This window comes from Biomphalaria glabrata, chromosome 10 (genome assembly GCF_947242115.1).
Source record: "Biomphalaria glabrata chromosome 10, xgBioGlab47.1, whole genome shotgun sequence".
Taxonomy (NCBI): domain Eukaryota; kingdom Metazoa; phylum Mollusca; class Gastropoda; family Planorbidae; genus Biomphalaria; species Biomphalaria glabrata.
Window position 1 is genome coordinate 2705961 of NC_074720.1, and position 23928 is coordinate 2729888.

Genomic DNA, 23928 nt, shown 5'->3' on the forward strand with positions numbered 1-23928 from the left:
TCTACGAACTGTCACAGCAGCACTACGAACTGTCACAGCAGCACTACGAACTGTCACAGCACCTCTACGACGAAATTCACATGATAATGATTGAAAGTAAAGGAAGTTGGTCGTTGTGCCGGCCCCATGACACCCTGCTCGTTTACCGTGGCTAACGAGACAGATGACTTAACACCAACAGCCCTATAGATCGCAAGGTCTGAAAGGGGAACTTCACTTATACTTATAATAATTATTTATATGTATGCTCAATGGAAAAAAACAAAACCTTATGAAATACTCAGAAAGACACAAAGATAGAGGCACATTTCTTATTTTATACGCTAGAACAAATTCATAAAAGTGCTCCGTCTTCCCCAGTGCCATTAGAGAATGGAAATGGTTGCCTGAATCAGCTTGGTAAAGTTTAAGCCATTGATTAATATGCATGATAAAGGAAGTTCTGCCGCTCTTCAGTTAGAGATTGATTTAGTCGAAGAGCTGAAGTTTCTTGGCATTTGTGATTTAGACTAGAATCTAGAACTAGACTCTAACATGTTTTATCTGGAGGTCTGGACACCTAGATCTATTTCTAGATCTAGATCTATTCTAGAGATGTAGATTTCATTTTAGGTAGATCTAGATTCTTTAAAGATCTACACATAGATATAGAGATGTAGATTTCATTCTAGGTAAATCTATCTAGATTCTTTAAATATAGATCTAGCTACGCATTCACATTCATTTATCTACTTAGACTACTAACTACTAGAGATGTAGATTTCATTCTAGGTAGACTTTTAGATCTAGATTCTTTATAGATATAGACATAGGTCTGGATGTAGACCTAGATGCCTGGTTCCAGTTTGTTCATTAATTTCTCTTTAATCTAGATCTAGATTCTGTGGAAAATGGACTCCTGACTTTGTCGCATAGTGACTAGTGTCAAGAGACCCACAACAGAGGTTTACATTTATTGATTTTATGTTTTTAATCACCAAGACCTGAATCTAGATATAGATATAGATTTGATACAGAATTGTATCCATTTTGATCTATATCTGGTCTATATCTGGTCTAGATTTAGACTTTCTGGACTTTACTGTGGCGTGAAATGGGGCTGGATTACATTGTTTGATAACTAAGGTTGAGATCTACTTATTTGTATTCTCATTGATTATAATTAATTATTGATTCTACCCCTAGATTATATAGGTCTAGAGCTACATTAGAGTTAGAGCTTGGTCTAATTTAAAAAAGCACATTAAACTTTAACTTATCTTCAGACGTAGATAAATAATAAATAAATAAAAAATGTTAAGTAGTCTGTTTTTGTGGCCTGCATTATGGCCAATCGTTTCTGGGTCACGAGTTTAAACACTGCTTGATGCCACCCCAAGGCCAAGGCTCTCCCTGCAGCTAGTACGTAATTACTTTCAAAAGGTGTAAAACTTACACAGACTATTTGAACGACTCGTTTTTTTTTTTTTAATTTAGGTCTAGACTGTTAAGTGTATTTTTATTTTTTGGTCAAACAACAAATTGGTACGCGTGGCGAAGTACGCTTAGGCCTGGCTTGGCTATCTATCATAGGGGGCTCGAGGTTCGACACACGACTCGCGCAGAGTTGTCTTTATTCGCTATGAAATCTAAGATCAGGGCCGGCCCATAGGCCTAAGCCAACTAGGCCCCCAAGAAGAATTAGGGAAACTTGTCCCCGATTTTATTGCTGGAGTACATTAGATATTAAATAAATTGATAACGTATTTTTCTTCTTTAGCTTTTTTTTTTAAATTCATTTTTTTTTAGGGGGGGGGGGAGGACACCAAATTCATTTCATTAAGTGCCTCCATTTATCTAAGGCAGGCCCTGCTAAGATAACTTCCACTTATAAACATCTGGATTAGTCTCAATGTAAAAAAAAAATTCAAAAGATAATTGTTTAGCATACATTTATTAACCTATTAAATATCATTTCAGCTGAAAGTTTGGACCAACACACAGTTTAGACTGAAATAAGTGAAACTAGTGAGACGAGTGAGACTATTGAAAGATGGTAAACCCATTACGAGACTGCCTTGGACTCATCATCCAAATTATAACATCGACTACAGGACTTTTTCTCCTCAACCTCGGCTACCTGCTGTTTGGTTCATATGTCTTCTATATGTATGTTTGGTTCCTATGTCTTCTATATGTATGTTTGGTTCATATGTCTTCTATATGTTTGTCTGGTTCATATGTCTTCTATATGTTTGTCTGGTTCATATGTCTTCTATATGTTTGTCTGGTTCATGTCTTCTATATGTATGTTTGGTTCATATGTCTTCTATATGCATGTCTGGTTCATTCGTCTTCTATATGTATGTCTAGTTCATGTGTCTTCTATATGTATGTCTAGTTCATGTGTCTTCTATATGTATGTCTGGTTCGTATGTATTCTATGTGTATGTATAGTTCATGTGTCTTCTTTATGTATGTCTGGTTCATATGCCTTCTATATGTATGTTTCATTCATATATCTTCTATGTTTATATTTAGTTCATTAGTCTTCTATATGTATGTTTGGTTCATATGTCTTCTATATGTATGTTTGGTTCATATGTCTTCTATATGTATGTTTGGTTCATATGTCTTCTATATGTATGTCTGGTTCATATGTCTTCTATATGTATGTCTGGTTCATATGTCTTCTATATGTATGTCTGGTTCATATGTCTTCTATATGTATGTTTGGTTCATATTTCTTTTATGTTTATGCAGACTGGAATCCCCCAACGAAGCCCAGTTGGTGAGCGACTTGGCAGACAAGAGAATCTATCTGATCCAGCAGCTTGACGCCCTGGAGAGGGCTGCTAAGACAACCCCAACTGTCACCACCACATCAAAGGATGGGGTGAATGACGTCAAGAGGAATGCGAGCATACTTCTAGCTGACTATGAGGAGAAACTGGGTCAGTTTTTAATCCTAACAGAGAAATACTCTTATTTGTGCTTTTTTTTTCTTTTGTTGTTTAAAAAACAACAACAGAGCCTTGTTTTAAAGGACTTTTTCAATTTCTTTATATTTGTCATCATTTAAATGTTTAATATTTCTAGACTTCAAATATGAAGTTTGATTAACTCTGATAATTTTTTTTAAAGTTATCCCAACTTCCTGTTTCTGTGGTATGCGCTCTGGCGTTTGTTTGTCCCGAGGTTATACCATGCTTGATGCCGTTCGCCGTCATTTTTCATGAGGTATAGGAATTAATAACTTTAGATCTAATGGTACATCCGAAACATTAAAACAAACAAACTTGAACTCGGACACACCGAAACAAGATCTTTGAGGGGTGTATGAGGACTTACCCAAAGTGGAAGAACTACCAACATAGTACTATTTACTGTAGTACGTATAATGGAGACTTTGGGAAACGCCTTATCTCGTATTCAAACCAAATAATCAAACATCTCAAATAAAATATGTTCCAGATAACGAAAAGCTAGATCTTTTAAATAAATTTTGTCACAACGAGTTGGACATTAATGTAGAAGGAAAGGTATATTCATGAAGTAGTGATGCGCGGTGGCTGAGCGGTAAAGCGCTTTGCTTTCAAACTAGGGGTCCAGGTTTTGAATCCTGAAGATTGGCTGGGATCTTCGGGGGCCTCTGAGTCTACCAAACTCTAATGGGTATCTGTCATTAGTTGGGGAAAAGTAAAGGCTGTTGGTCGTTGTGCTGGCTACATGCCACCTTCGTTAACCGTAGGCCACAGAAACAGATGACCTTTACATCATCTGCCCTATAGACCACAAGGTCTGAAAGGGGAACTTTACTTTAGTGATGTCTAAATGAGACATTTGTTTACAGTTCATTATTCGCCAGCTAGATATCTAGAATCTGCTGTTCATCTTTTGAAACTGTCAGAGTTAAAGAGGCGCTGTGGATAAGCGGTAAATTCGCTTGGCTTCCGAGCCGTGGTTCCGAGTGAAGACTGGGATTTTTAAAGTTGTAATCTTTGGGAGTCCACGCAGATCTAAAGAGTACCTGACATTAGTTGTGGAAAGGAAAGGCGGTGTTAATCGCTGTATTGGCCACATGGCATCTTCATTAATCGTGAGCCCTAGAACCAGATGACCTTTAGATCTTAAGAATGGAAGACCACCGCATCCCTAAACGACTCTTGTAGGGCCAACTAAGCGAAGGTAAGCGCTCGCAAGGTGGTCAAAGAAAGCGCTTCAGGGACACCCTCAAAGCTTCTCTGAAGGCGTTCAGCATAGACCCATCCACCCGGGAGACAGAGGCACATGACAGAGCATCATGGCGTCGCGCTGTGAAAACTGGCGCACAGGTTGCTGAGGAAAAAAGAACCACGCTGGCAGGAGAAAAACGCCAGAAAAGAAAAGCAAGGCAAACGACACTAGCTCCAGCTGGAATAACCTGCCCAGTGTGCGGCCGAATATTCCGGGCTCACATAGGTCTCAGCAGCCACATGAGGAGGCATAAAACTCCAGTGCAAAGCCCTCAGCCCTCTGGATGACACATTGGTCATCATCGAACCACGATGGACGAACTATATATAGATCGTAAGGTCTGAAAGGGGAACTTTTTTTGCTAATAAAGCAAACAAGAGCTGCTCTCTGCTACCTTGCTTGAGCTTTTCGCCACAAACGAAGGGAAGTAATAAGGTCGGAAAAATAGATGTAAATTGACGCGATTATCTTTCTTAGTGTAGTAACCTTTCATTTTTTTGGATGCCATTAGCAATATTTAGATTTTTGGTTAGATCAAAGTTGAACTTATTATCTTCGGTGTGTAATGGGGGATAATATAAACAGAAAATATGTTTAAATGTTAGCCACTTCAGTAGGTTCTGTTCCGAGAGTCAAGGATATGATAAGGTGTGTGATACCATCGCCTGTCATTTAGTCTTTTGGACTGATGGGGCACCACACACACTCTGTTGAACGTCTGTTACTCTCTCTCTCTCTGAAACCTCTGCATTTTAAAAATTGGAAAAAAAAAGTACTTTAAGGGGAGGTATCCCTAGAGAAAATCGAGTTTTAGGTCTAGGATATCGATTTTTAACTAATAACATAATTAAGTAGATCAACCATTTTTCATTACATTACAATCATTTTTATTGCTTAAATCTGTGTCTAAAACATGTTTTATGTTGTTTTTGTAAGGCCTATGAGACAAAATTTTTATAAAATTTCTTGAAAAGTACAAAAATGGCCCTTGGTTACGCCATCTCTATTATAAGCAAATCATTGTTTGACTATCGATGTTTGGTATGGTTTTTTTCCTCACGATCTCTAGTTTTATAAAGACGCCTCGTTTTCGCTCTATGTTTCATTCAATTTCGGTAATGATCGGAAATCTTCGGTCAACTTTTGAAGCAAATTAGATTTATTTTTAGCCTTGCTAATAAATAAAGAAACGCCATTGGTTGATTTTGCCCCCGTGGTCGGAATCCCCGTAACTACTTTTGTTATTTCCGACTATCGATAATAGACTTTATTTCAATGGCGAAGTCTACACGTTGACTTTCTTTTCTGTTCATGTGTGCATTTTCTTATTTATTCAACAGTTACAGTATATATATTTCTTTTTTTATTAATCAAATATTCTAGATCTGCTTCACCTTGTTTTTTATAAATGGCTAGACTCAACAAAAGGCTAGCTCAATTGAAGCAAGCTCGAATGAGTCGCAAATTAGATCTAGAAAGAGTTACTGGTAAATCTAAGACTCTAGTCGATCTAGATAAATCTGGTACTTCCACAACAAGTTCTAGATCTATATCTTCATCAACACCTAGCCCTACTAGATCTAGATCTGATTCATCTTCTGGACATAATATTACGGCAGCAGTTGAAATTGAGAATGTGTCTACCGAAGCCAATAAAAGTGAGGCATTGGCATCTAGATCTAAGTCTAGTAAACTTCATTTAGATCTCAATACCAGGAGTAAAAGTAAAATTATTGACATTCCCAAATTAGATGTTGATAATTTAATATCCACCACTCCACACACTAACAGAACAATAGTTGAATTTGACCAACTTCAGGCCCTTATACAGCCTTTACTTTGTCCTGGCTGCAATAAGTCTTCATTAAAATTAAATTCTGATGAAAAATGTCGCAAAGGCCTGTCTGTTAAACTTAGCATTAACTGTGAAACATGCAGGACAGTTGTAAGTAGCAACCATACATCAGGTTATTCTAAAGAAAATAAAAGATATTCTGTTAACAATTCTGCAGTTCTATCATCAATCTTATGTGGATTAGGTTCCTACACATTTAACAAACTGTGTGAACATTTAGACATACCTGGAATGTGTAAAAAAAACTTTCTAAATATTACTAAACTAATTTACAATAAAGGTGATGATATCCGACAGGCCCTAGAACTTAAAACTGTTGACCTTATTCGTCGAAAGCATGCGGAGGAAAGTGGAGTTTCTATAAACGAAGAAGATATCATTGATATTGATGTCTCATATGATGGCTCGTGGCTAACCAGAGGACACACTTCACATATTGGAATTGGATGTGTTGTTGATGTGTTAACAGGATATGTTTTGGATTTCCACATAGTTTCAACATTTTGTTTGGTCTGTCAAACCACTGGCAGAAAGATTAAAGAAAAATCCCCATCACAGTATTCAGAATGGTTTGAAACACACAAGCCTTTTTGTGAAATCAACTACACAGGTGAGGGTCTATTAAATATAATTTACACTTCTATCAAGTCTTTGTGTATAGTTTTTAAATTCTCTTCGCTAAATTTTTATTAGCTTTGCTTTTTTTGTAGATTCACTAAATAATATTAACAAGTTTCTAAACTGTTTGATTTTCTTTATATTTACAGGTTCATCAGCTATGATGGAAACACATGCCGCAGAGGTATTATGGCTGAGGTCAGTTACAAAATTTAAGCTTCGCTACACATCAATGTTATCTGATGGAGATGCTAAATCTTTCAAAAGAGTAACTGAACTTAAACCTTATGGTGACATTCCCATAGTAAAAGAAGAATGTGTCAACCATGTTGGTAAAAGGATGGGATCTGCACTTCGAAATTTAGTTGCTGATTGTAGCAAAAAAGGTACTTCTCTTGGAGGCAAAGGGCATGGTAAACTAACTCAAAACACTATAAAAAAGTTAACACTTTATTACTCTAGAGCCATTAGAAAGCATAAAAATGTTTCTGATATGCAGAAAGCTATAATGGCATCTCTTTATCATTGCTTGTCAACTGACAAATCACCGAAACATCAATTGTGTCCAACTGGATCTGGCTCGTGGTGCTTCTACAATGCTGCTGTTGCTAAAAATGAGACTCCTGGTCCACATAGCAAGCTTCTCTGCACTCCTCTAAATTATAAGCTACTAGCTGACCACTTAAAACCAATATATAAACGCCTCTCCGAGCCAGCCCTCTTACAACGTTGTTTGCTAGGTGCTACCCAAAACGCCAACGAGTCTTTGCATTCCAAGATTTGGAGTACTTGTGATAAAAAGAAATTTTCTTCTTGGAACAAGGTAACATTTTCAGTGATATCCTCTATTTATGACTTTAACTTTGGATTTGCTGCTTCAAAAATAATGAAAAATATTCTGTTCTGCAAAAACACGTTTCATGCCCATCGTCTTGGTTTGAGTCGACAGAATCAACGATTAAGTGGGTCGGCGTATAAAAAAAGTAAAGTGGTCATGAGACGACTCCAGATGAGGAAAGATGCAAAAGCTCGAAGGGAACTTGAGTTAAGAGATGCAGAGGGACCTACTTATGAAGCAGGACAGTTTTAGCTGTTTTTTTTTCTGCTTTTTTCTTCTTTTTTCAGAAATCAACAAATATAAATTTCACGTAGGTCATTTAGCTGTACACATGATTTCTCCTAAACTAATTGTTTGATTTTAATGAAATTTGAAACACTTGTTCTAGACATGATATACCTTACTTGTATAATGAATTTTTTTGAAACTTTTTAATACTTTTTTCTAAGTTTTCAAATCTATACTTTAAACTCATTTTTCTCAAAATGTTACTTTTTGCACATATCATTATGCCTTACTAGGAATTTCTCCTAAACTACTTGATAGATTTCAATGAAATTTGAAACACTTCTTAAGGACATCATTTACTTTACTCGTACAATGAGTTTTTTTCAAACTTTTATTTACTTTTTTTTTTAAAGTAATTTTAATTAATATTTATCCTGTTTTTTATGCCTAAAATATAACTAAAAATTCAAAAATTTGTAAAAAAAAAAAAACATACTTAAATCTTTAATTCTGACGTTGTACCAATTTAGAGGATCCTTTTCTCTTATCTTTAAATTCAATTTCATGTAATTTTGATCAATAGTTTTTACAAAATTCAGAGTTTTAATTTGTATACAATAAACAATATGGCCGCCGTTACCATGGCAACCATCATTCAAACAACTTTTTTTTTAGCATTATTTATTTTAGAATATCATTATATGTTACCATAACAAATTTCAAAGGCCTAGCTTCAGAAATAAGAAAAATAAGATTTTCAGGGATACCTCCCCTTAAATATAAGTTTTTGAAACAAAACTTTGTTACGTAATAAAATAGGTCAACTTCATCCAACCCCTCCCCATCTTGTGTATCGTCACATTTAGTCTCACGACTACACCACAGTCAAAGGCAGTCCAAGGGAAATAACTGTTTAACAATAACCGTAATCGAGACTATTTGAGAAGGTATTGAAAAGACGTTCGTATTTTGAAACTGAGCATATGACATAAATGTAAAGTTAGTTTTAATTTCTGTGGATCTGTTGTTAAAATTAATTCTGTCTTGTGTATCATTTCTTGGATATTTTAAAAATATTTTTAACATTTCTTTTTGACTTATTAAAATATGTTATTCTTAAGCCAAATTTTTTTTTTTGTGATTCTTCTCCGATTCAATAAACAGTATTTGCATTTAGCAATTCTCAAACCAAACTGTATGTCCAAGAGTAGAGAATCGCAATGACCATGACTGACCACCCAACATCGGCAGCAGAAGTAGAAATGCCACTTTTAACCTGAAGTAACCACAAACTTGGCCAGAACTGATTCTTGCTGACAGCATCATGGTGCAAGATTGAAGCAAATTCATTCAGCACAGCATGAATGATGGAGGAGTGTAGACATGTCTTATTTTATGTTACTAATCATGATTTCATTGCAGCTCATCATTATAATTTTTTAAAATACCAATATAGGATTACTTTTTTTTTTCAGCTGACTTCTATAGAAAGAGAGCCGTACTGAATATCAACGATGAGTCAGGCAGTAACGCCACTGGTCAAACCAAACTGTGGACGCCCCTGGGCGCTATCATTTACAGCTACTCAGTGATAACCACTATAGGTAATCAACTACTGTAGGTAATCGAACATTTTAGATAATTGACACTGATTGGAACACTTATAAGAATGATAGATATCATTCAATAGCTATACACACTAGAGATACTAGATATTACAGTCAAATTAATGTGATAATATTAGAGTTTCATTGATGGTAAGTCTTTGAACTTGATTAGATCAAGCCTGTAGGTCTTCACAAGAAATGTTCACCTTAAATACAATTAAGGTTTCGTTTATCCAGTAAAAACGTCAGAGCATCAGAAATCCTACCAGACATTTCACCAGACATTCCATCAGACACTCCATCAGACATGAAGATTATTAGTCCTTGTCCAGACTTCCTGCAAGGACAGCAACGGGCAGGATTCGAACCCTGAAACATCCCTATAACAGTCAGATACACATACCACGTGACCACTCTGCCCTTTAACTTTATTACATTGAACTACATTATTCTCGATCTATTTCTTCAGTGACATATTGTTGTCTTGTCCTGCTGTTAGGTTGGGGTAACATTGTCCCTGGCACTGACAATGGCAAAATGGTGACAATTGTGTACGGAATCTTTGGTATCCCGCTTCTATTTGCACTCAGTACAGACACAGGGAACATGGTGGCTGCTTTTAACTTGAGGCTATGGAGACTTATCCATGGGTGAGTTTTTGTTTGAGGTCATGGAGACTTATCCATGGGTGAGTTTTTGTTTGAGGTCATGGAGACTTATCCATGGGTGAGTTTTTGTTTGAGGTCATGGAGACTTATCCATGGGTGAGTTTTTGTTTGAGATCATGCAAAGTTATCCATGGGTGAGTCTTTTGAGGTTATGGAGTCTTATCCATGGGTGAGTTTTTTTTAGATCATGGAAACTTATCAATGGGTGAGTCTTTTGAGGTTTTAGAGACTTATCCATGGGTGAGTCTTTTGAGGTTATAGAGACTTATCCATGTGTGAGTCTTTTGAGGTTTTAGAGACTTATCCATGGGTGAGTTTTTGTTTAAGATCATGCAGAGTTATCAATGGGTGAGTCTTTTTGAGGTTATGGAGACTTATCCATGGTGAGTCTTTTGAGGTTATAGAGACTTATCCACGTGTGAGTCTTTTGAGGTTTTAGAGGCTTATCCATGGGTGAGTCTTTTGTGAGGTTATGGAGACTTATCCATGGGTGAGTCTTTTGTGAGGTTATGGAGACTTATCCATGGTTGAGTCTTTTTAGGTTATGGAGACGTATCCATGGGTGAGTCTTTTGAGGTTATGGAGACTCATCCATGGGTGAGTTCTTTGTTGATAACTGATTTTACATGAATCTTAGGATCCTTTCACATTCTTGCACCAAATGTTGATTTATTGTTGCATAATGTTCTTCAATATTAGCCTAAATCTGAATTTTTTAGATAGGATAATTTAAAAAAAAATAAATAATAATAATAATAATAATAATCTTTATTATCCGTATGGAAATTTATCACAAACGATAACCCTTCTTCTGACTAACAGTTGGCTAATTCTATTTTTGTTTCTCTCTCAGGACATTCTCAGTAGCTTCACGTGTGGTCGGCATAAATAAAAAAACAGATGAAGATGAGGATGAGGATGATGATGATGATAATGACAACAGGTGGAGAGATCAAAGTGAAAGTAACGCCAACGCCTTTTCAGATTGGAATTTCCCCTTACAAAGTGCTGAGCTAACAGAAAAGGAAAAGCTTGATTGCCTTCGAATCCGTCAAAAACTGGATGGGAAACTTCAGCATCTGTCTGAAGATATTTACAGTCAGACCAGTTACTTAAAAAGTGCAGAGTCTACAGTGAACTTTATGCTGGACATGGCGTTGAAGAATGGGCCAATAGAATTTGAACACGTGCTGCCGAAATTATTGCCTCACAAAAGGATTTTGTGCCAGGAAGATGCCATACAGCTGGTTCAGGAAATAGACTCCTTGGCTTTTTCAGAGCTGAAACTCTGTTCTGAGCTTGTCGGTGTTCCTTGGAGGATTTTCACAAGGTTCTTTTCAGAGGAGACACAATTTACAGTTGCGTCGACTGCTGAAATGACAGGCGACCCCGAAATAGGAAAAGGCAGCAGTTTTGCTGTAACTTTATCCTCGGCAACAGACATGGAAGAGCTGACTGTGCAATCTGGACAATCATCATCACCAGACGTTAAAGAAGCCCAGGCAACTGAACCGACTGATACAATTATCTCTGAAAATGTGGAAAAAACAAAATTAACAAACCGGATGAACAACATTCAAACTTCAAAGAAGAAAAAGTCAGAATGTGTCACTGAACCAAAATTGCCCGATGTATTTAATCAAGAAGATATTGATTTAAAAAACGAAGTGAGCTGCGTTGAGAAAGATTGTCTGGACAGTAACAACATTCAAGGTGATTCGGCTAAAGTAGTACTGGAAAATAAAGAAGGTAAATACATAACAAATACTGAGGACAAAAGTGGGTCAAGTTCTAATGAACAAGTTGATTGTACAGTATCGAATGCAGTAAATACATTGGAAGACGCCTACAAAACATTAATGGATAAGTCTGGACTGTTGTCGACGAAAGACTGTTTAATGAACGAGAATGTATTAAACGATCAATTAAAACAGCCATCAGAAGACGATGGCATAAATACATTATCCCAAAGCAGATTAGAACAGCATGAGACTTTAGACTCTAAGACCAAAAAACTGGCTCTCATTTTCAGAAAAGTTTTGGAAGTAGAAAGACTGGAACTTATTCCAGGCAAAGCTGGTAAAAAGAAAAGACTCACTCGTTGGGAAAAAGTGTCTCGTGAAACTGGATTAAAAGTCGAAGGAAGTCATGACTCTAGTCAGCAAGTAACTCCTTCTCAGACAAAACATGTCGGGAAACAAAGTCACTCTGTGGGAGACACTGGAAGCAAAAGTAGTGAAAATGATTCGAGTAGTGCCGTTAAGGAATGTAGCTCCAAGAAAAGTAGCCGTTTTGATGAAGCCAGCAGTAGACTCAGCCATGCAGAAAGCTTGCTAGTAGAGGTTGGCAGCAGATTAGATGACAAGATAAGCTCCCAGTCGTATAGTTCGGGTAGACAGAGGGGAAATAATGCTGTAAAGATTAGGCATAATACCCAGAAGAAAAATGACTGGAATAATAAGCCAAGCATTCATTATATTAACAAAAACTTAGAACAAGTCAAGCCTGCCAAGAGAATAGTCTCTCAAGACTTTCCTGCTAAACTGTTGGATTCAGTAACACTTCAGCCTGTAAATAACCATGATGCTCAAGGAGATAATGAAGCCATCAAATCTAAGCATCCTGTCATAAATGAAACTAAAACTAAAGAAGCTCTTCAAAACAGTGAGGTAGATGCAGTCTATGATAGTACAAGCAACAAGAAAATAATGTACAATCTTAAATGTCATTCCCAATCGCTCAGAGACTGTGGAACTGTCTGCAAGACAATGAGCAGTGTACATGCTAAGACAGGTTGCTTAAACGATAACTCTTTCTCAAAAGACATTAGAATGAAAGTCCCACCTAAAACTACAGATCTATCTGGTGACAGTAATTTCCCCGTGCCTTCAAAGTATATTCAGCTTAACAGCAACCTTTCAGATTTCACTTTTTGTGAAATGCCTAATACAATGAGAAATGTCACTACTGGACGCTATCCCAACTTACCTAGTCAAAGTCATGCAGCAGGTACCAAAGAAGCAGCTAAAACAGTCTCAAGACTGGTAAGAGATCTAAATCAAATGTCGGACTTTGTTACACTTCACGCCAGACTGAATCCTAATGCCAAAGATGCTGGAATGCAAGACAATAAGCCAGAGAGTAAACTAACAAAACAGAGTGCACTGGTCCATGGTAGGAGTGGCCACGGTAAAGAAAGTCGCTATCAAGATGAAAAAAGGTTAAGACAGGAGTGTCGCTCCCGAGAGGGAAGAAGCTCAAGACAAAGTCGCTCCCGAGAGGGAAGAAGCTCCAGACAAAGTCGCTCCCGAGAGGGAAGAAGCTCCAGACAAAGTCGCTCCCGAGAGGGAAGAAGCTCCAGACAAAGTCGCTCCCAAGAGGGAAGAAGCTCCAGACAAGATAGTCGCTACCGAGAGGGAAGAAGCTCCAGACAAGATAGTCGCTCCCAAGAGGGAAGAAGCTCCAGACAAGATAGTCGCTACCGAGAGGGAAGAAGCTCCAGACAAGATAACCGCTACCGAGAGGGAAGAAGCTCCAGACGAGATAGTCGCTACCGAACGGGAAGAAGCTCTAGACAGGAATGTCGCCTCAGAGAGGGCGACCTCAACCAGAGTGCCGACCAGAACATTAACTACGCCGACTTCTTCGGCCGAGGGGATGACGACGACGACGCGTCTCTCTCCATGTCTGACATGAGCATGGACTACTCTGAGTACACAGACGATGACATAGACGACGCAGACGACGACGAGGCAGAGCCGGAAGTGGAGGCCACGAAGAAAGAGGACGAGAGCCACCTTCCCCTCTCCGTCCTGTACTTCTTTGTGATCATGTACATCCTCGCGGGCTCCCTCGTCTACTTCAACTTCTCAAAGGAGGCTGAGAATAAGTTCCTCAACTGGGTCTACTTCATCTACGTCACGCTGTCCACCACAGGGTTCGGGGACATCCTCCCAGAGGAGCACATGCTGCTGTTCACTGCCATCTACGGACTGCTCGGGATGGCTATTTTCAACATTCTCCTGAACGGGACGCTCGAGACCTTCCTTTACGCCATCGACTACATCAACGCCTTCAATGTCGGGGCTGAGGAAGAAGAAGAGGACGATGAATAGGAAACAAAAGTTTTGAAATCATCACATTTTCTCATCCCTGTAATGTACCTCCTGGAATATCAGCTTATCTTTATAAACTTTTCTTATCAGCTTATCTATAGTAACTTTAGAAACATATTTTATCATCTTATCTTTAGAAACTTATCTTATCAGCTTATCTTTAGTTACTTATAAATTTTTCTCATCAGCTTATCTATAGTAACTTTAGAAACTTATCTTATTAGCTTATATTTAGTTACTTTAAAATGTTTCTTATCAGCTTATCTATAGTAACTTTAGAAACAACTTTGTAGCTTATATTTGGTTACTTTAAAATGTTTCTTATCAGCTTATCTATAGTGACTTTAGAGACGTATCTCATCAGCATATTTTTACTTACTTTAGAAAATTAAGAAATGATACAATCACCTTTTCTATAACCCAATTCTTACGCTTATAACATGGTCAACGTGATAACCTATAATTGGCATATAGATACATAATTTTGCCAGTCGGGGTAGAGAGGAGAAGTAACTGGGGGAAGGTAGACTCAACTCATGCCGGGCCTTGAACCCATCCCCTTATTAGGTAGCCCAGTGGATTAAATTTCCCAGCCACGCTACTCTGTCCTTGGACATTTGCATCCTACGGTGACACTCCCACTATATTGGCCTAACATTGCCACTACTTTGACAAACATTCCCATTTCCCCCCCCCCCTCTCCCACAATCAGCTGACCTCCGTCTTGCACGGAAAACGCATTTAAATGTCTTCTGTACAGAGCGCACAATGTAACCGCGTCAGGACCTATCGTTTTGTGGACTTCATTTTCTCTTGGACTTTTCATCTGACACATTATGTTCTTTGAGATTGCATAAAAAAATAATGGTAAGAAATGGAATGTAAATTGTTATAGACGCTGTACACAGTCCCATGATACCATATGACATGGTAAATTAAATGACATATTTCAAAACAAAATTAAGCTGCGCTTATGCTATTCTTAATAGAAAGACAGACTTTATATGTCATTTTTAAATTCGGTGAAATATTCCAACTACTAATAACGGTTAAGTATTCAAACATTAAAAAGCGGTGAAATATTCAAACATAATTAATGCCGTGAAACATGATAATGGTGTTTAAAAAATAATCCACAATATGGTGTTAAAACAATAAATGAATGTGGATAAGGTTTGTCTTGAAGTGCGAAGCTAAGTGAGGAATGCAGTTTTTTTTTTCGTGGCTTTGCAGCCCCAACTGCGACCTACATATTTTGCAACTCCGTGTTTACGTAATAAATAAATCTGCACCCCTAAGCTGTCAGAAGTTAGTGCCTTATTAATTTAAACTTTGTTCAAATTATCAATACATGTATAGTAGACAACTTCCAGACGTGTCGTAGCATGAATACGGTATGTCACAGTTTTCTGAGTCAGGGCATTAAAAAAAAATGGTTCGTATTTCATGAATAATTGGTTTCTTGCATCTAAGCTAGACGCACAGCTAATATGGATTAGGCATTGGCATTTCTTAGGCTGCGTTAGGCCCATCTTTAGTATCGTTTTTGCCTGACCACCTAATGAATCCGGAAGTGGTTTTACCAATTCTGGGCCGATATTGGCACGATTAGGGTTGCCCCTAATGGGGCCCTAATGACACCAATGTGCAAACGGTACCCGCTCCCATTAGGGCCCAGATGGGGCTATTTAAGGCTGCAATTAGGGCAATGGTGGATAACCCTAATCAAAACTGATATTGGGCCATAATGGGCATGTTTATAGGGATTACAACCTCCCCACCCCCCTTTTTTTTTTCGCTACTCGCGCGCGTGCGTGGCTGCAGAAACATCAATAATTATAATCCAACTTTTATCATAGAACTATTCATCTCTAGAAAACTTTCCAGGTAAATCTAGCAGTTGTTTCATCTGTTGCAGTGTTTCATTGATAAAGTAAGCTTCTACCTGTAAATATAGGCCTACAAATAAGAATAATAACAGTATTGCCATTATTGACTTTATACTTAAACTTAAATATAAGTCTATCTTGTAAATAAGTACAACTGTTTGAGAATGATTTAAAATTATCCAATATGGAATACATTGGTAAAGCCGAATTTAAGACTTAAGGGTACTGTGAAACAAGTTAGGGAATACTTGCACTAAATATTTTTTTATCGATTTGGCACGCTAACAAGCCGACTCCCCTCTTCCGACGGGTTAACCAGGCTGACCTACATACGTTTTACTATCTACCAATAGTTTCTTTCAATGTGTGTTGCGTCTATTTATAGTATCTTGCTAATGCCTCCGTGGCTCGTCTATATAAGCCATTGCTAGAACTCCAACCAGCTCATTGACGGGACAGTAGCTAGCTGTCTCAAGGCTCCCACTTCGTTTAGCCGCCATGTTTTCTAAACAGGTGGACTGGAAGTGGGTGTTGTCACTGCGTAAAATAAACCTCCCATTAAGTTGCTTACTTCGTTACCTCTCGGGATGTTCGTGTCTCGGGAACAAACTCACCGGACTGTCAGGGGCCGGCACTCGCTAAGTCTAAGAAACAGCGAGCCGTGCCTTCTTTCAATCCCGGCCGACAGGGGCGAACCGTTCTCGCAGCAACCCCGCCGTCACCTTCCATCAGGTGCTAAGGGGTGAGAGCGGGGAGCCCTTGTTGACCACAGTGTCCACGAGACTTGACCAGTCTGTACAGCATAGCCAGGTGGTCAGTTTTGTAGCCTCTGTGGATCCAGGATGCTCACATCACACAGTCGTTGACATTTGTTCCTGGTCTAACATTGTGAGGTAACGAGGTCAACTGTGGTAGGTTTAAATCTCGTGTTGTGACAACACCTGCACTTTCGGAATGGGTCATGATGACATTGCGAAGTGTGGGCCTGGCAACTAATATATTGGCTATACGTATCGAATTTAACTTTCTATACAGTAACACTGTGAGCAAGGAAGACTAAAAAAAACTCCACCAGGTATGTTACTCTTTTATGATTGAGATACGAAACAAAAGAACCAAATTTAATCATTGTATTCTAAGTCAACGAAGATAAGGTCAATCTTTTATCTTATAAATTACAGACGTTACTTTAAAAGAGAAGACAGTTACATCCTACGAATTTCATGTGTCGATCTAGTCATTTTATTTATGGTCTTAGTCAGGTCTTATCTTGGTCTTTGGAAGTTTATGCTTAAATGGATCTTGCTTTGCCTTAGCAATGAGACTCATAACATTTAGCTCTGAGCTATAACATTTAGCTCTGAGTCTCATAACGGTTAGCTCTGTGTCACTACATTTAGCTATGAGAATCAAACATTTAGCTTGAAGCTTTGTGGCTTGTTATTTAGCCCTACTTTTAATGCAACCAGAAGTACATAGAAGTCTATTTCATAAAGCGCTGGTTATGAGAGTGTATATATTTAGTGTGTGAATGTTGTTCGTATTTGCATCTATATTGTTATTGTTACATTAGTTACGCTGAGGTGGCCAATTGTAGTCAAACTGAATATCCATTTGATTAGACAAATAAAAATTATCTTATCTTATATGTAATGAACGCTAAAAAAATAGACATGCTGTATAAATCAAAATTGTATTTTTAATTGTAATATCAGATTAATATATTGGTAGTCAAGTCAGGTCTTATTATTGACTTGCATTTTGTATTTATTCAAATAAAAATTGGTTTCTTCTTTCAAAATATTCACAAAATTGAAAGGGAATCTGTTACCCAATTTAGTTTTTATATATTTTCATTAATTTAGATCTTTTTGTTGACGGTAAAGAATGTAACTGTTTCTAAAATAAAGCTATGGTTTAAGATTAAGTAGTCTTCTTCCAATACACAATGATACTCCTCACTATTTTGGTACAGTCACTCATCCATTTTACAGATCTATTTCAAGAGTTTTACCTGGTAATGAACATTTAATACACAACAAAACTAAAGAATCATACACAACACTTAAAAAGCTGTTACAGGAAAGCCTAGTGAATAGGATTAAGTGGGGGAGAGTTCTTGGGGTGACATAATTCAAGGACACATTCATAAACCTACACAGTAAACATATCCCACCAAAAGCTAGAGAGATCAGTTATAGACTTATCTTTCTGATGACCCCTATGGTTAGAAGACGGGCAAATGACCGTGAATGTATATTATGCCACCTTGAAAATACTGATAACGAAAAACACATGTATTTGGAATGTCCATTATTCCTTCAAGTTAGAAGTACTGTAATGGACCTATTGGAAGCAAACTGTGGCAATTATGTAAATGTTAACTTGTCTATTATTTTAAACAAGCTGCCAAAACTAAAAAATAAAATGATACATAACTTTAACTTGATTATTGTTTCCGAATACAGGAATCTTGTTTGGGCTACCTGGCTCAAATGTCTACATAATAATAAGGTGTTTGATCCTAATCACTTGGAATTAACATTTAGAAAAATAATGGACTTTAGGGTAGAGAATCATCTAGTTTGATTTTCATATACCTGTATAATGCTCATGTAGTTTTTCAGAAATAGGGTGTTGGGGGTCAGGGATATCTGATATTGGGTTGATTCTTCTGGAGTAGAGTATACTTGTATCATTTTTCTGTCTTTAAGGGGTTCATTGGTTAGGTAGTATGTCTTTGATATTAAATAATATTTCTATTACTGTTATTATATTTTTAGGTTAATCACTTTTCAATTGTTTATGATTTAATACTTGTGAATTATGGTAACTTACAAATAAAAACATATTTAAAAAAAAAAAAAAAAAAAAAAAAAGCCCACAAAAGAGGCAAGATGGCCCATAAAAGAGGCATATAAAGCCCAAAAAAGAGGCAAAGAAAAGAGGCATAAAGCCCAAGGATTCCTATGATGATAAAGCTAAAACTGAATAGCGCAAATTCTAATGTTTCCCTTTTTAAAAAAAAAAAAAAGACAGAGAAAGAATCCCAATAACTATGTCCTCTACTACACAGTGATCGTCAAGTTTGGACAGTTTATGATCAATTTTAACGTGAACTGTTGTGTAAACCGTAAACTTATGTTAGTTTCTTATGTGTTGTTGGCAATGTCATCTTTTCAATACTGTATACAAAAAATCCCTCACTACGGAATTTCACTAGGAAAAAAAAAAGAGGTAACTCAGTCTATCCTTACAGTTACTATGTCATTCTGTTATTACAACCGCAGTCAAAACCTTTTAAATTGTCTCTTCGTTCCTTGACCTCCATTTACCTGTAATGGGCTGCCCATTTAAAAACTGGGAAGGCACACGATTGGGTCCCAAGAGTGAAACTCACACTCCACAACACACTCACATCACAATCTCTTTTAAAACACCATTTTTTTGTGTGTAAATTATTTTTAAATTTAGACTTTGTTTGAGGACTTGTAACCCGCTAGACAATCATGTAAACCAGTGATTCCCAAAGTGGTCTATGTAGACCCCCAGAGGTCTATGAAGGCTTCCATGGAGTCTACCAAAGCGAAAATATAAATTAGGGGTCTATGAGATGTCCCCGGGGGTCTACAATCATGGGTTTCATTCAAGAAGGTCGTGACTGTAATTTCCTAATCCAATTAATGTAATTGTTTCAAGTACGAATATATGATTTGCTCTTTGGCTTAACCTTTATATATTTATCCTGCTAATACAAAAAAAAATTGTTGTATTTAATTTCAATATTGATTCAAATAACTTAATTTTATTTACATGTAACTAATGTTTAACAAAAAGAAATGTAGATTGTACAGCGTTGATTAATTAAAATTGGGATTCATTCCGTCCTTGTCAAACAAGCGGTTGCTTAAGTGACTTTTTATGTCGGTATGAACTAATAACAATGGAGGATCATTTGAGACGATGGCACCCTGATAAAAAGATAAAGGTTTGAACAACTATCGAACTGTCAAAGATAAAGTTCAGAATAGACCCACAAAATCTCTCTTCAACATGATATAAGAAAAGATGGTGGTTTGTGAGCGTCTTACAAGATCTCTTTACTTATAGCCAAATATGGAAAACACTAAAGATAAAACATTGATTTTACCAGCAGTTGAAGTATTTTTAAAAACTGTTTTACACAAACCTACATCTGATATTATTACACAAATTCCTTTAAGCAACAATACAGTTCAAGGGCACATTATGTAATTCTTTGAAAACGATATATTCAGTTTTGGACGAGCGGCATAACATGCACTCACAGAGTGTAGCGCTGAGTGCTTCAAACTAAGGGTCGCCGGCTCCTTATTTTTCCTCAGGGTTGATCCATGAAACATTTTCTTATTTTTTTTTTGCGTATAGCTGCAAGGCAGCAGATATTTTATTTCAGTTTTGCTTCTGCTAGGTGGGTTGCAAGCCAAAGGGTGATGAGTCTATCCTACCTAAACCTTACAGTTTTAATTGCCAGTTACTCGCCTTCGCCCCTTCTCCTGTTAATGAAAACAGTTCCACGGTCCGAATATTGGAGCCACACGTAAAAGATGAAGAAATAGGCAAAAAAAATTGCGAAAACTTTGACAATGATACCTAAGACAAATTAGTAAATTAATTAATATTTAATGCTTGAAGGACTACCTCATAGAACAACTAATTCTTATATGAAACATAATATCCGTAGCAATGAATGATGAACTAATAAGAAAGTGAAAATCATTCCCATTGTGTTTGGTGATCCAAGTAGTATATATTAATTTTAATAGCTTTAAATTTGAATTTTTATCAATAAAAAAAAGATAGAGCTCTCTAACTTAGAATGTAGCTTTAAATTACTCTTTCATTCTTTGACTCACTACAGTTAGAAATAAGTTTTTAAAAAATGGAGTTGGCGAATATGCAGAAATGCAGTATGAGTTAAGCATGGGGTCTACCGTAAACCAGAAAACGTGGCAAGGGGTCTACGAGACAAAAAAGTTTGGGTACCACTGAATTGTAAACTGACACTGTCGAGCTGTCAAGGGTATGGATAAATGTATATAGTTCATGATCATTTACACTGTTAATAGGACCCGCCGCTGTTCATGGATAATGAGTTCAGCGTCACAAATATAGGAGCCTAATCGAGTAATCAGATCGAGATCCGTGGTTTTAAAAAGAAGATTTTAGAAGTCAGACTACAAGTAGATCCGAAATTAGTTCTGTGTGGCTTATGACGAATTTGTGTGCGTCGTTTGTCTAAGGCATTGTTGCTGTTTGTTTGTTTGTTGTTGCTGTTTGTTTGTTGTTTTGTTTGTTGTTTTGTTTGTTTGTTGTTGCTGTTTGTTTGTTTGTTGTTGCTGTTTGTTTGTTTGTTGTTGCTGTTTGTTTGTTTGTTGTTGTTGTTTGTTTGTTTGTTGTTGCTGTTTGTTTGTTGTTTTGTTTGTTGTTTTGTTTGTTTGTTGTTGCTGTTTGTTTGTTTGTTGTTGCTGTTTGTTTGTTTGTTGTTGCTGTTTGTTTGTTGTTTTGTTTGTTGTTTTGTTTGTTTGTTGTTGCTGTTTGTTTGTTTGTTGTTGCTGTTTGTTTGTTTGTTTGTTGTTGCTGTTTGTTGTTGCTTCTTGTTTGTTGTTGCTGTTTGTTTGTTTAATTGTTTGTTGTTGCTGTTTGTTTGTTTGTTGTTGCTGTTTGTTTGTTTGTTGTTTGTAGTTGCTGTTTGTTTGTTTGTTGTTGCTTCTTGTTTGTTGTTGCTGTTTGTTTGTTTGTTGTTGCTGTTTGTTTGTTTGTTGTTGCTGTTTGTTTGTTTGTTGTTGCTGTTTGTTTGTTGTTGCTGTTTGTTTGTTGTTGCTGTTTGTTTGTTTGTTGTTGCTGTTTGTTTGTTTGTTGTTGCTGTTTGTTTGTTTGTTGTTGCTGTTTGTTTGTTGTTGCTGTTTGTTTGTTTGTTGTTGCTGTTTGTTTGTTTGTTGTTGCTGTTTGTTTGTTTGTTGTTGCTTCTTGTTTGTTTGTTGTTGCTGTTTGTTTGTTGTTGCTGTTTGTTTGTTGTTGCTGTTTGTTTGTTTGTTGTTGCTGTTTGTTTGTTTGTTGTTGCTGTTTGTTTGTTTGTTGTTGCTTCTTGTTTGTTTTTTGTTGTTGTTTTTTTTAATTTAATCTCACATTCAAACTTAGAAAAACAAAAGGGAAAAAAAATTAAAAAGCTTTTAATCAAAACTGCTTGGACAAATTTGTACAAATGCTCCTTTTTTTTCCTAGCGCTATTAGATCATATCATGGAATGGATTGCCTGAGTCAGACAGGAAATTTAAGTCAGTGGTTAACATGCATGACTATATACATTACGTGTAGGATATCATCGTCTGTATTAAATAAGAAAACAGACTTTCTACTGTGATTCATAAACTTCTGTTGAACGTGTTTGGTAGCTATTGTCAGACATTCATTCTGGACGACTGCGCCCTCTGCAGTCTTTGCGACATTCTTGTTCTGTTTCCTGTTTGACGTAGAACAATGTTAATCTGTCTACTAAATTAAAAAAAATAAATAAATGTGGACATAACAAAACAAAAAAAGAGATTTGTTTCGTTGCTATTATTCTTATATAAAATACGTTTTGTTTCATTTTTTGAATCACCCACTTATTGTTTGCTCACTTCTGTCTTTCTACAGTTTGTTATGAGAGTGTATCGCTCGTTTGGTCAAGAGATAAGTACTGAAAGACTTGTGCATCGCCTCCTACTGTCATCAAGGAGTTGTTGTATTTTTTTTTGTCTAGTGTTAATTAAAATAGGATGATATGGTCAAATGAATAAATATTTTTTAGAAATGCAAGTAGCAAGACTAAGACTAACATAGCAAATCTTTCTTGAAGCAAAATGACTGTAAATAGTCATATATATATGTATGTGTGTGTGTGTGTGTGTGTGTGTGTATGCCTCTGTGTGATGTTCTGGGCAATGAAGTAGACTTGTCATTTTCGTTGACGTCTGCGCCCTCGAAGAATGTTAAACCAAGACCAATTGTTGTAAGAAGGACTGAACACTGACGTCGCAACCTATGGGCAGTTTAGAAGGTAGCTCGTGGCCACCTCACATTTTTGACGTCACGACCTGTGACGTGGCATTTAGTTGACACAGCTTGATATAAGTGACATTTAGATGACATTTAGTGGGATATTACTGGCGTAATTGATCTGCAGATGGCATTTAGATGACATTTCGTGGATATTAATGACATTACTGATCTGCAGATGGCATTTAGATGACGTTGCTTAACAAATTTGACATGCTGATGACATTCCGTTGACATTACTAATATAAACATTTATTTGACATTGCTAACATAAAAAAAAAATGTAATGACATGTAGATGTATGTATCGATGAGAAAAAGAAAAAGATTTATTATAAAAGAAAAAAAGTTCAAACGTAACAATGAATTTGTGTATATTCATCTACGAAATTTGAAGAGAATATAAAAACAGTCAATTGTGTATGTTGATTCTTGACTATTTGTTTTGAGAATAAAAATTTCAATAAACAATATTCGTTTACGTGTACAGTTGTTTTATCTCACTTTTTTGTGTGTTGAGTTGTCTGTGTTATTTACTAGATCTATATATCAACGCGGTTGTGCACTCTCACATACAGGAAAATACTTTTTAGATTGTTTTCATATCACTTGCAGTGACAACTTTGAGAACACTTTTCTGCACCACGCCCTCTCCCCTATCAAATACACAGTCCCACAAAGAAACAACGCTCCACATAAAAAACAACGCCCCCATCCCCCAACAAAAACGTTCCTTTACACAACGTTCTCCTGGGAAACAACGCTCCCCTAAAAAACAACGCCTACCCTATTTTTAAAAAAAAACGCTCTCCTCAG

General features: G+C 36.8%; 2 protein-coding genes across 2 annotated transcripts; both read left to right on the forward strand.

Moving 5' to 3' along the window:
• Nucleotides 1-779: 779 nt before the first annotated feature.
• Nucleotides 780-23599, forward strand: LOC106071522 (uncharacterized). Its single transcript, XM_056044188.1, has 7 exons — nt 780-944; nt 1960-2148; nt 2743-2933; nt 9230-9358; nt 9861-10011; nt 10883-15011; nt 22712-23599. The coding sequence occupies exons 2-6, from the start codon at nt 2033-2035 to the stop codon at nt 14142-14144; spliced, it is 3849 nt and encodes a 1282-aa protein (XP_055900163.1). The 5' UTR covers nt 780-944; nt 1960-2032; the 3' UTR covers nt 14145-15011; nt 22712-23599.
• On the forward strand, nt 5404-8417 carry LOC129928707 (uncharacterized). Its single transcript, XM_056044189.1, has 2 exons — nt 5404-6680; nt 6838-8417. The coding sequence occupies exons 1-2, from the start codon at nt 5624-5626 to the stop codon at nt 7776-7778; spliced, it is 1998 nt and encodes a 665-aa protein (XP_055900164.1). The 5' UTR covers nt 5404-5623; the 3' UTR covers nt 7779-8417.
• Nucleotides 23600-23928: the final 329 nt, after the last annotated feature.

Bases quoted from the DNA above. Each gene is read 5' to 3' on its own strand.
- LOC106071522 (XM_056044188.1), top strand. From the start codon at position 2,033: ATGGTAAACCCATTACGAGACTGCCTTGGACTCATCATCCAAATTATA. The intron at 2,934-9,229 runs GTCAGTTTTTAA...TTTTTTTTTCAG, and splicing joins TGACTATGAGGAGAAACTGG to CTGACTTCTATAGAAAGAGA. The intron at 10,012-10,882 runs GTGAGTTTTTGT...TTTCTCTCTCAG, and splicing joins CTATGGAGACTTATCCATGG to GACATTCTCAGTAGCTTCAC.
- LOC129928707 (XM_056044189.1), top strand. From the start codon at position 5,624: ATGGCTAGACTCAACAAAAGGCTAGCTCAATTGAAGCAAGCTCGAATG. The intron at 6,681-6,837 runs GTGAGGGTCTAT...TTATATTTACAG, and splicing joins TTGTGAAATCAACTACACAG to GTTCATCAGCTATGATGGAA.